General features: G+C 38.9%; 1 protein-coding gene across 1 annotated transcript; it reads left to right on the top strand.

Moving 5' to 3' along the window:
* The first annotated feature begins 102 nt into the window (after window positions 1–102).
* On the top strand, window positions 103–13,355 carry LOC134654207 (solute carrier family 25 member 16-like). Its single transcript, XM_063509673.1, has 7 exons — window positions 103–227; window positions 419–660; window positions 1,815–2,041; window positions 9,792–9,980; window positions 10,442–10,598; window positions 10,974–11,115; window positions 13,178–13,355. Exons 2-7 carry the CDS (start codon window positions 597–599, stop codon window positions 13,353–13,355), a joined length of 957 nt encoding a protein of 318 aa, XP_063365743.1. The 5' UTR covers window positions 103–227; window positions 419–596.

Here is a 13,355-nt window from a genome sequence, read left to right as displayed (position 1 = left end):
TCAGCTGTCAGTTTTGACAATGCGTCAAATTGAGGTATGTTCTCTATTTACAGTTTATGAAAAAATACACACTCTTCTGCTATTGGTTTATTCTGTAGCAATTACAATGGAATGTGGTTTTGTCAGCCAATAAAAGGCGGATGAATTTTCAAGTTCATAGTTACGATAATTGAAATCAAAGAAGAAAAGTAATATTTTTTATTTCCCCGAAAGACGTTAACGGGAATGTATGTATCGTTTGTTATTCAATTCAGTTTACATTAAGTTCGATATTATGTGAAGCCCTTTGAATTACTTTATTCCTTTTGTTAATAATGTGCTAAAAATTAACTGAGTTCATAGTGAATTTTAATGTTATTCGGAGTTAGAAGTTATTCGGAATATTTGGAGGAATACTTCATTACCTGATTGCTTGCAGGTGAAAGTGCCGATGCTCGTGCCAAATGAGCAGTGGCGGCGGCTAATAAATTAAACCAAGAATTTTGAGTACACCATGGATTAGTGCGGGCCGTGACACGTATCCAACTGCGGAATATCGTAAACAAAACAAACTGAATTAAGTTTACCGTATAACCAGCCAAAAATAAGAACTAAACATGGCTCTAACAATGGAGAAGAAAAATGATCTTGACTTTATCATGAAGAGCTTGTTGGCTGGAGGTAAGTTTAATTTATATTTTTTGTTTGATTCCCATTTATTTATTATACATGTAATTAGTAATAACTACAATTTGTTAAATTAAATGTAATCTAGGAAAAAGATATAAAACCATACAAATCTGTCAATATTTTTTTCCAGGTTCCTATTCCATGACACATTTCAGTTAAGACTGTAAGAACTTTTAAAATAATTTGAAATACATCCTTATTGTACTTTATAATAATTCTAGTTAGATTTACCTTAAAGGCATATAATTTTAATCTTATCAAATAATTAATCTCTTTATCTTGTCCCTATTTAACTCCAAACATTTTTGTTTACCATGGTTACATAATTGAGCTATTTACTAAAATATTAATAACCCTTACTTTCTTTTTTTGTGATTATAATGTGTAAATACACTAAAATATTAATTATACAGTAATTTATATTGATATATCGTCGGGTGACAAGCAAAAGTCACTAAGTACCACCACAAGTTCATAGCCATAGTGAACCATATTAGTATGAAAAGAAGGTTGATTTTTGTTTAAATATTTTATAGTAATTAGTGACTTTTGCTTGTCACCTGACGAAATATATGTAGACATTTATACTGAAGCTCTTTTTACTGTAGGTATCTATTTCTTCTTTTCAAATTTATTTATGTTTTGTAATACCTATATCATTTCCTAGTCTATTTAATGCAAAATAGTAATTGTCACTTTTAATTTATTTTATTAGTTTTTTTTTTAATCACTGAAAATGGAGAAACTGAAATTGAAAATACTCAACACAAAAGCATCTTCTTCTTCTTCTTCTTCCTCGCGTTATCCCGGCATTTTGCCACGGCTCATGGGAGCCTGGGATCCGCTTGGCAACTAATCCCAAGAATTGGCGTGGCCACTAGTTTTTACGAAAGCGACTGCCATCTGACCTTCCAACCCAGAGGGTAAACTAGGCCTTATTGGGATTAGTCCGGTTTCCTCACGATGTTTTCCTTCACCAAAAAGCGACAGGTAAATATCAAATGATATTTCGTACATAAGTTCCGAAAAACCCATTGGTACGAGCCAGGGTTTGACCCCCGACCTCTGGATTGAAAGTCGCACGCTCTTACCGCTAGGCCACCAGCGCTTCAACACAAAAGCATCTCACAAGTATATTCCGACAGGTGTCGCCGGCATGTGTGCCAAGACCACCGTAGCACCTCTAGACCGCATCAAGATCCTGCTGCAAGCCCAGTCCGTACACTATAAGCACCACGGAGTCATCGGCGGGCTCATGGCCATAGTCAAGCAGGAGTCACTACTGGCACTATACAAGGGGAATGGCGCCCAAATGGTTCGGATATTCCCATATGCCGCCACACAGTTTACGAGCTTCGAGATTTATAAAAAGGTAAGCCATTGTACACAGTATCCAATTTTAGTCAACTACACTGGGGGAGAGAAACCTAAACTAAACCTTAACCAAAATCTAACTTAATTGGTTAATCACACCCCATAAAAGTTCGAACTTAAACACGAATTCTAAAAAAAATACTTATTTGTCTGTCTTTGCGTCTTCCGATTAGGGTTACCAGATCCAAATCTGGAATTTCCTGACAAAATTCCTGATTTGTGAAAAAAAATCCTGACGCTCGTCTCGCCGGGCGACGGGAGGGTCTAGCCGTATGCGATATATATGTATGCTTGATAAGTAAATTTGAATAATGTACCTTTTTAGGTACATATTGTTCATTCACTAAAATTCCTGACATGTCAGGAAAATTCCTGACGTCTGGTAACCCTACTTCCGATCCAATATTATATTATTTATTTATTCTTTGTTGCTAAAAAAACTTATAAGACAAAAAGCGGACACAATTCTGTAAGATAAGATAATATATATGTTACGATTCATAAGTGCTTGTTGCTAGGCCTACATGAATAAAGTATATTTTGACTTTGACTTAGAGCATTATCTATAAATATCAATTCATGATAGCAAATTCGTAACTTCACATATACATAATATAGCACGCGCCTTGAAGCCAGACAAAGTCCAGACAGTTGATAACCCTAACTATTATACCTACAACCCACTATATACTACACGTTTTAGGACCATTATTTCTCCCTCTAAAGGTATTATTTACCAGTGGCTACGTGAGCTGTGGAGTTCGCGAGTCAGTCTTTGCGTATTAGCTTAAAACGGAGTGAATACTTCGCCATTTTGAAAATTTTATCGACAGGATATTCCATATAATTATCAAACCTGGTCACAACATTTAACGATAATCGGTGCAGAAATCTGACCTGTAGAACAAAAATACCCAGACATACGAAAGCATTTTTGCTTAAGCTGAAACAGAGACGCTTCGCGCTCGCTCGATAAATGTAATACTTACCTAACACATTCTCAATATTTCGATATAGGTACCTATTCAGGAGTGGGTAACAATTGGTTACATATGTACATATAGGTACCTGCATATTATGGTAATATAGTCTTAAACAAAGCTCTCCTTAGGCAATATCCTTGGTATTCTCAACTCTATTATCTGAACTGATAACATTGTTGTGGGGCGGTAGAGATAATCTCCCGTTTGTATTCTGAATAAACAGGAAATTGATGCAAACAGAAACGGATACCTAATACCATATAATATGGCTGGTTTCCACAAAATATTTACCCTATAGATGACAGGAAAACCTATTAGAAATGTGCAGTCAAGCGTTAGTCGGACTTAATGTACGACTCTCACTTGGCCGGGTTTTATAAGAGCATGAATAGCATATAATATGTAATTATAATGTATAAGTATAAGGCTTGTTTTTTTTTGTTAATGCGTGGGTAATCCCAACATTCAGCTTTTGCTTTCAAATTACAAGTTCAGTCAGAATCCGTCACGGGTACTTCCGCGTCATTGTAGAAATTCCGAGTAGAGGGAATTAATTAACGGGTTTTTTTGGGAAATTGAGTGACTAAAACCTGTGATTTAGTGATTATTGACGTTACTTATCATTATTTTTAGTACCTAAAGATAACTCAAGTTTAATTTTGAGTGTGGTTCTAGTTTCCCGGTTTTCCCCTGACTAGAACTCAAGTTTAATTTTGAGTGTGGTTCTAGTTTCCCGGTTTTCCCCTGACTAGGTTCAGTCAAATAATTTAATTTCCGACTCATTTCGCACCTTGTCACAGTGACAAATAGTATGAGGTCCCTAACGAGTTTCATATTGATTGTCAGTTTGTCACTGTGACAAGGTACGATATGGGTCGGAAATTACATTCATTGACTGTACTATTAATTTCTGTGGTACCTTTCTTTGAAAAAAAAGTAATAGTAAGTGCGTGATTTTTCATAATTTAAAATCAAATAATCAATGAATAAAAAAGGAATATAGTTATTATAGCTAATAAAGTAAGTAGATAATAATTAATAAATTAATATTTTAGAGTCAATAACAAATGTTCCGTTATTTTAAGGTTCCCACCATTGACACAAGTGTGAGGCCCGTTGCATTGCGTAATTAGTATGTTCGATTCTATAAAAAAATAGATTAAATAGGACTTGAAGTGGTATTCATAATTAGGTACATACTACATACATAGAGGCAAAGATAATTACGTTTGGAATTTGGATACACTTTTGGACTTTTGCACCTTACCCCTTTGTAATAAGACGAAATTATCTCTAATATCTTTGAAACACTGTCACAGATTACATAGGTAGGTTAGGTAGGTACCTAATTAAACTTAACTGACTATTCATAATTTTTATTACAAAACACATTGTAATTATAATTAGTGTCCGTAGTTGCCAAACCGAAGGCACCGAAGGCTCCGGTTTGCTATAGTTTCGGCCGAACCTGAACCTGATTGTTATGCTGAAACCTGCCGAAACGAAACCGAAACTTCTGTCGGACACTACTTTTAGTAGGTATAGTCGACGTCAAAGATATGTTTACACTCTTGCACCTTACTCCTTTGTAATAAGGCGAAAATTGTAATCATGTCTTTGCGGTCGACTGTACCTAAGTATTTGAGTTGAATTGGCTAATTACGAAATAACCTAAGTTAAGTACACCTCATTGAATGCCAAAACACTGCTTTAGGTCCTTATTCTAGCTAAGATCTTAGTTAACCCTTTCGTAATACATACTTCTGTAAGAAAACCAACACATCCTTGTTTGTACTGTACACCTTACTCAGACCAAACAGTGCAATATACGCCTAATTTCCAATAATATAAAGCTTAAATCAGAATACCCCAGCATTTGTGCAAACGTGCAAACAGGTATTCTAAACCTCAAACCGAAAAATTTACCATTGCACTTTGGATTTTATTGTGTAGAGAATAGGGTTGAGCTTAAATTTGAAGTACAAACAAAGTTGTGTTTAAACACCGGACGGCCGTATTCGGTCACGGTCGGAGGGCGACCGTTATTGCGAATTGCGTGTGAACAATACTGCACTGCACCTGATATCGTTGCCATTCTCTACTTTACTTTGTTGTGTTTACTTCAGTATTCGTGTTTCATCTCTTTTTTTATCATAAGCAAACAAGAGAGGTAGAATCTTAAAATTTGCGCAAATATGTCTAACTAAGTGTAAGGCCTGATGAGTGGACGCTCGAAGCGGAGCGTTCGGCGGGGCGTGCAGCGTGGCGTCGGGCTCACAAGTGATTTGAGCAGCGTGCACTAAGGCCGCTCCTATACGCTTGCATTTGTTTAAGATGCACACCGCACGCCCCGCCCCGCTGCATGCCCAACTCGAGCGTCCACTCAGGCCTTACACTAACGCAAATTGCATTTTATAACAGCCTAAACTAAATCTGCACTTGGCAGCAAGAAAGTATAAAAAGGCCACATAATCGTTATTTTGAAAATATGACGGTTATGGTGGCGCTGCCGAGGCAAGAAGACATCGACAATACCCGTCAATGAACACAAATTTATGCCGGATTGTCGCGAATGTGTGACAGTGACTTGTAGGCGGACAACACGGATTTTCATTTGAATACCTACTATGGGTAAACTTTTCTATACCGAGGCTGCCGAGGCGTGGCACATTCATAAAGATTACAGAATATCCGACATATTCTGACAACTTACAATGTTTTGCATATATTATATCAATCAAAATCAATCAATCTTTTTTATCTGTATGTTCGTTAACATTAATTTTGTATCGCCTTTAATTTGTTTTGTATTTTACTTTTACCGAAGAATACAAGAATTAGGCTCCCTGAGCGCCTACCGCGAACCACGTTCGACGTGTTGCCTCTCTGTCGCACTTGTAAATTCGTACGTAAGTGTGACAGGGAGGTAACACGTCGAACGTTGTTCGCTGTAGGCCCTCTGCTATTTGCGTAGTAAACTAGGATGTAGCATGTAGCCGATGTAGGTAGGTAATCGAGATGCGTCTAAGACGCTTATTCGTGTTTTGCAGTTAAGGCACGTACTTAACAACTAATAGACACCTACTAATGTCCACGTTTGCAGATACTTTGAAGAATTACTAATTTATTTATGTTATTTTATTTTACATATAAAAGCACCTTTTCTTACAGTCTGAATTATTAGGTTACACAAAAATGATTAAAATGTTTATGTATAAAAAACCTCCATGGTCGTGCCATCCCAATGTTTTATGGTGGCCGATACGAGGTTTGACGAAGCACGATTTGTTCGGCGAAATCGAAAGCGAATATGAAATGAAAGTGACTCGATGCCCAGCGGCGATGAGCACGCGACACTATGCGCAATACGCAATTAAATCATTATGTGTCGTTCCGCGGAAGGCCTCTTTTCTTTTTAGGGCAGCGGCGCTTACGTTGCCATGCCATAGCTCATTTAACTTTTGTTACACGAAGGAATTTATTAAATCTTAGACGAATTAGAACAGTGGTTCCTAACCTAATTACCCCCGTGGGGGTAAAACTGGTATTTTACGGGGGTAATAAGCTAACCTAATATAACAATACAACAAACGTACTTACACGTTTTATTTTTTATTACCATTGGGAGGAGGGGTAAAATCAGGTTCCCTAGTTAGTCATAGGGGTAACCGGACTGAAAAGGTTAGGAACCAGTGAATTAGAATAAGCATTAAACTGCACCTGAAATATTTAAGGCTACCTAAATAGATAGATACCAGATTACTCCGGTCTGACGAGAGAAATATTGTACTGTAACTTTTAAATTATGCGAGGACAAATTAAACTTAAATAGGTAGCTTTGGCAAAAAAGAGTAATAGAAATTAAAGTGTAGTGTCGTCCCGTTTTTCTTATTAGGGTTCCGTATTCTTAGATTGATTTGAAAGGACACTACAATATTGTCACTTTTTAATTTCTACTCTTTTTTGCCAGACTGTACATACTTATTCTAAAAGTCGACGTCGATATACATACTAGCACTACTTAGTGCATTTTTGCTCTTGTCAATTGCGCACTTATACTATAAGTACGTACGTAGTGTAACGGGTAGGTACAAATGGTACAATACAAAGTTCATTTCCAATGTTTATGGGAAAATATTTTTAGTACCAGACAGTGCCGTCACATCCGCATCCACACTTCACAATCTCTTTTAATGACAGACGTTCTTTTGTCACGCGTTGCGTCCAGTTTATACTTTAGGGAGTATATCAGCTTGGGAAACCGTTAGAAAAGCGACTCTACTCCACACACCTTAAGTTCCAAGGTTCCTAAATGTGCAAACGCGTGATAGGAGATGGCTAATGCTATCCTTGAGCTCGCAACTCTTAATGATAATCGCAGTTCACCCGACTGCAATAAGTGATTCCATTGTTACTATAGCCATGAGCATTTTAATCCCAAGCAACGCCTTTTGGGTTTTAAACTCTAATACAAACGGGATAAAGTTGTTTATGCTTTTTTTATTAAAGTGAAGATTTCGTATACAAAGAGATTGTGGATAGCGTTATCTATAATCGTGTATTCGTGTTTAAAAATAATTTATTATGCAAGATGTACATACCTAACGATGGCATTGCCAAGAGTTCCAAAGTTCTTCTTTAAAATAGCTTCCGATTTCCTTAGATATAAGTACTCTACGTAGAGTCCGAGCAAGAGCCGTGGATTTTCGAGCTAATGAAAAGCCTAGCCTAGTAAGTGGGTAGTGTCCCTGCCTGTGAAGCCGATGGCCCTGCTGGGTTCGAAATTAATTTGTGTGATGAGCACAAATATTTGTTTCTGAGTCTTGGGTGTTTTCTATGTATCGTTCTCTGAGTAGGTACCCACAATACAAACCTTCTTGAGCTTACTGTGGGAGTTGGTTAAGCGGTATCATGTATCAAAATTGTTATTATTATAAATAAGAACACGGAATATGCACCTAAAACCCATCTACGTGGCGATATGACACCAAAACATAAAGACTGTTAAGTATGAACAGCTAACTTATGACAATCGGGCCACTTGAAATCGTTCGCCATTTTGCAGTCCATTGAACCCGCCACCATAACCTTTGCTAGCTTGTATGTTTTCTACGTCATGAGTCATGTCATATTAACGAGCTGATAAATTTGTAAAAACAATTAGCTGCACTGAAGTAAATAAACGACGGCATTTGTTTTACTTAAGCAGTTCATAATTGAACGTGTATTGCCACTGTCGTAGTTTGTATGTTAAATAGTTTTACCTACAAATTAAGCTGTATGTCACCTGATGTAGGCGACGATAATACTACGGATTTTAAATTAGGTATAGCACCTCCGTTTTTAACCTATTTGTTGTGTAAATGTAAAGGATTAAAAAATCAAACGATTAGCTCTGATTTCTCTCTTCAACAGTCCTTAAAATGTCCCGAGTCCCGAACCGGTTTACTCATGGTATTGGTCATTAGAAATTTAATATCGACGAAGAGAGCCACCGAGACAGCTATGTACCGTTGGTCGAATTCCTGCGGGTGACGTCACTGGTCGCGAGACTTGAGTCTCGTGCGACATCAGAAACTTGGGTCTCGTGCGCCGCTAACACTAATATTACTGTCATTTTTTATTTGTAACGTATGCAGTAGAACCTCGATTTAACGACTAAATTAAGCAGATTGTAAATCGTTCAGTATGACCTACTCATTTACTTCGCAGAATATGGCAATGGATAGAAAAATCACACTGTATAATTCAAATAGATCGTACACACTGTTAACTGTTCATCGGTGGACCTTATGCCTTTTGTAATAGGTTCACCGATGGACAGTTAAAGAGTGTTGCTGATTGTACTAGACTACGAATCGACGTTTCAATAAAGTTTACCATTTATCCCTCAACACCAGATACTTTAGATATACCTACACCTGCCGGCCTAGTCAAGATGACAATCGCTATCGCTTCGACAACGAAACGCTTTGTGTCTCTCTATCACTCTCCCATATTAGTGCAACAGTGTCAGTTGCAATTCGATCGTTACGGAGCGTAAGCGATTGGCATGTTGGCTACGCGACCTGTTGTTGGGCCCAAAAAAATCTTAAGAATTGCAAAACGCGCGTTTTCACAATATCGCGATTCTCACGAATGCTGTCTCTGCCCCATTGACCCCCTTGCCGGGGCCTCCGGTTTAGCAAGCTGCTTAATACATAAGTGTAAGGCCTGAGTGGACGCTTGGAGCGGAGCGTTCGGCGGGGCGTGCAGCGGGGCGTCGGGCTCACAAGTGATTTGAGCAGCGTGCACTAAGGCCGCTCCTATACGTTTGCATTTGTTTAACATGCACGCCGCACGCCCCGCCCCGCTGCACGCCCAACTTGAGCGTCCACTCAGGCCTTACACTAAGTAGATAATGCTCATGCATAAAGATGATCAAATTATCACTGAGAGGTCTTTGTCGTATTTTAATGAATTAACGGTCATAATATAAATATGCAAATCTTCAATTTTCTTATTAACATCTTGTGAGATTGCCATTTTCTTATTCGACACTGACTGGAGTGCATAAGTGAACTGATGAACAGAACGTTTGCTTGAGACTAATGAGTACGGCTCACTTTATATGGAAATTTGTGTTTTCTATACAAAGTGACCCATTTCCATTGCTTTTTAGTATAATTAGCACGACATTAGATTGAGTACTCTCTCTAGGACACTCTTTAGTAATTTACTTCTATTTCTGCACACTTTCGTGACCACATCCATTTTGTTTTCCAGTATCTAAGCGGCCTAAGCATCCCGATGATCCAGCACGGCGACAAGTTCGTGGCGGGCGCCGGCGCCGGCGTGACGGCCGTCACGCTCACCTACCCGCTCGACACGATACGCGCGCGGCTCGCGTTCCAGGTGACGGGCGAACATCGGTACACGGGCATCGCGCACACCGCCTCCACCATGCTCCGCACGGTTAGTTTGACGCTAGGGTTCGGGAATACCCACGTGTTGACCTGTAATTATCACCTAAAGGATGTGACGTATGTATATGCCTCCTCAAGATTATCACAGGTCTTTCTTACTTCAGAACAGAAGCCACCTTTAAGAGTAAGTTGGAACTCTAGCAGCTCTAGCTTGTGGGAAACCTACCCTTTCAACTCTTCAAACACGTGATCGGAATATAAGAACTTTGCGGCTCAATTTATTAAACATTCTAGGATATATTCAAGGATTTGTGCACATTTGTGTACCACTGCTGGTTATTTTTCTCGCTATAAACTGTCAAGTTGCATCCCAATGCCCGATGTGACGTTATCTCAATTAACTTGTCTGCTTCTGCCCCACCCGTTGAAGATTGCAAACCACCTAAAAACTTCAAGCTATTTTCGCCAACTACTTTTTAGTTTTTTTTTTCAATGTGTTCCATTATCCAGGAGGGCGGTATCCGCGCGCTATACCGCGGCTTCGTGCCGACGCTCTGCGGGATGGTCCCTTACGCCGGTTTTAGCTTCTACTGCTTTGAGTCCCTGAAGTTCTTCTGCATGAAGTATCTACCCACGTCACTGTGTCGCAAGTGCGAGAGGAACACTGGTATGTCAAAAATAAAAGTGTGGCGTTAACCACTACTGAAGCAGAGTACATGAGAAGGCCACGCAAATTTGCTAAGAACTAAAGTTGAAGATGAAGCCGTAGCTTCAAGCCTCTCAAGTTCTTGATTTCGACGTGCCAACGTGTGTCTGGTACAACTACAAGCAATTATTTCCATATATGTTTATAAAATGTGGCGTTATCCATGACTGAAGCAGAGTACATGTGTCTTGACGCCGACTGCTTCGAGTCCCTCATGTTGTTGATCTCCCCCCTTCACACTATCGCAAGTGTTAGAGCGAGACGCGGCTTGCTAACCCTGGAATTCTTTGCACAATTGTCCCATAACATTAATTTATTTGCGCGAATTATTTTCAGGCGGCCTAGTACTAACGGTGCCCGGCAAGCTGCTCTGTGGCGGTCTAGCGGGCGCGGTCGCTCAGAGCGTGTCATATCCGCTCGACGTCACTCGGCGACGCATGCAGCTGGCCTGCATGGACCCGGCCACCGCGCAGTTCGGGTGAGTCTCGGTGCCAGTTGCACCATCCGCACTTGACAGACTGATCAACGTCACCCGGCGGGCCGCGGCGCTTTACTATGAAACTTTCCATACAATAAAATTTAGCGAAGTCTTTAACGATGAGAAACAGTTTGGTGCAACCGACCCTTAGTCTAATTCCGAATAGATGTCGACGGACGTCTATCGGTTTGAATGCCTGTGTTCTCAATATTTTACTAGACTGTTTCTGAAAGTTTAGGACGCTGTTACATAGGGTTGAAAAAATCACGGTGGTGGAGTGCTAGAATTCGATTACTACCGGCTTCCCTTATTTCCAGCCAGTATTTTTACTGTCATTTTAATTTTTGGCAATGGGAAAGACCCCACGGATGGCCCCGGAACACACATACTTATGGTCCAATCGCGTATTTTTTTAATCACGTAATTGTTGCTATATGGTTTCTAATTTTAAGTATTGTAACTTACGTTATATACGGTATTAGGCACTGTAACTAACATTTCTGTGACTAATTTACTTTGCAATGCGAAATATGCGGTTACGGGCGTCTTACCTAGTATAAATTAATTTTACTTGTACTGCAAGGTGATATGAGAACTTCTAAATATAATGAATAATATTAACTACTTCTATTTACTAACATCAGTTCTAGTATCTTGTAAAAACTTGAAACACCAATGCACCTATTTATACCTATAAGTAATTAAGCTTGGGAGTTTTCGTAGCTTTCGTACTGCTGAAATATAGCTTGATAATAGTGGACTTGATTTGTGTGATTATATAAATTATATTATATCTTTCTATTGGCATGGGTATGGGAACATATACTTACCTACACATATATATCTACATATAAATAGTAACGATTTAACAGTATACATTTAAGACTTTGAGTTTTGTTTGTCTTATAAAATCATTTTTAGCATGAGGTCTCCATGGATTCTAGAAACAAGTTATGCTAAGGAAATTCCCAAGCCTACCTTACCTATGCTACTCGTATAGTCAAGGTATTAAATCTACACGGTCAAAGTGAGGTGAATAAGGTCGCGTGTACATATTTTTGGCAATTTGATCGTGTGCCTATATTTAATAAGTACCTTTATTGTACCTACCAAGCTATAGCACTTAGTGGTGAAATGTATTTAATGGAATATTTTATGTATGATTGCATGACTTGCACATGGTGTTGGCAACAATACAGGAAGTGAGTTACATTTTTTTCTTTTTTGTTACTATTAACTATTTATAATCGTGTTTATAATGCTATGTTGTTTTATCTTTCAACGCAAACTAACCAAATCTTACAGTGGCGTGATCTTGATCCAATATTTTTGTTGTTATCAGTTTCAAGTTTACAACGGAGTTAGTGGAGTTACATTATTGATTATGGTTTCATTTCTCAATTTAACGCTATGCTTGTTGTGAACTTTGTTTATTAATGTTACGAGTTCAGGTCTGCTCCGTCATATAATGTCATTTAGATTTAGTTATTGTTAATTTCGCTTATACTTGTCCGTCCGTATGTGTATTGGAGCGAGCAACTGGCAAGATGCACGAAAACTAAATGAGATCATTCTGATCTGATGTCAGTGTATGTTCGAACTGGCCTGTTTGTTCTACTAACAATCCAAATTTCTTAGTAGATGATCCGAATATGATCCGTTGTGGAAAGGGCTTATAACTACCAGTCTACCACAATAGTTATTTTCGATACACGTGTGGAAACGAGGAAAAAGGCGATCAATTAAAACACGACCGATGGGAGTGTTTTAAATCGACACGAGTTGCGAATTAGGTACCTATTCGCACGTGTATCGTACTACGTTTTACAGTACATATGGCACTTTAAACTTTCGACATACGCACGGAAAGTGCTCTTTCCCGCACTAGTTCGGGAAAATAGCATCATATGTACTGTAAAATCGCTTATTCGAATATCATAAAATCGGGGTTTTAAGAATGACCCAGGGGAACATAATCATAGCATCGATTGACAAGAAAAAGTTGACTCGCCCAATGCACCAATGTATATTTATTTCTAAAAAAAAATCTGTCATTTCTCAGCACCGGCATGGTCCGAACGCTGACACTCATCTACCGCGAGAACGGCATCGCCAAGGGGCTCTACCGCGGGATGAGCATCAACTACATCCGCGCCATACCCATGGTCGCCACATCCTTCTCCACCTACGAGCTCATGAAGCAACTGCTCCAACTTGATACTGGCATGAAGGTCGCGTAA

The sequence above is a fragment of the Cydia amplana genome, chromosome 14 (assembly GCF_948474715.1).
Source record: "Cydia amplana chromosome 14, ilCydAmpl1.1, whole genome shotgun sequence".
Classification (NCBI taxonomy): Eukaryota; Metazoa; Arthropoda; class Insecta; order Lepidoptera; family Tortricidae; genus Cydia; species Cydia amplana.
Note: the sequence above shows the minus strand (reverse complement) of the source record. Positions and strands in the feature narration are given on the sequence as shown.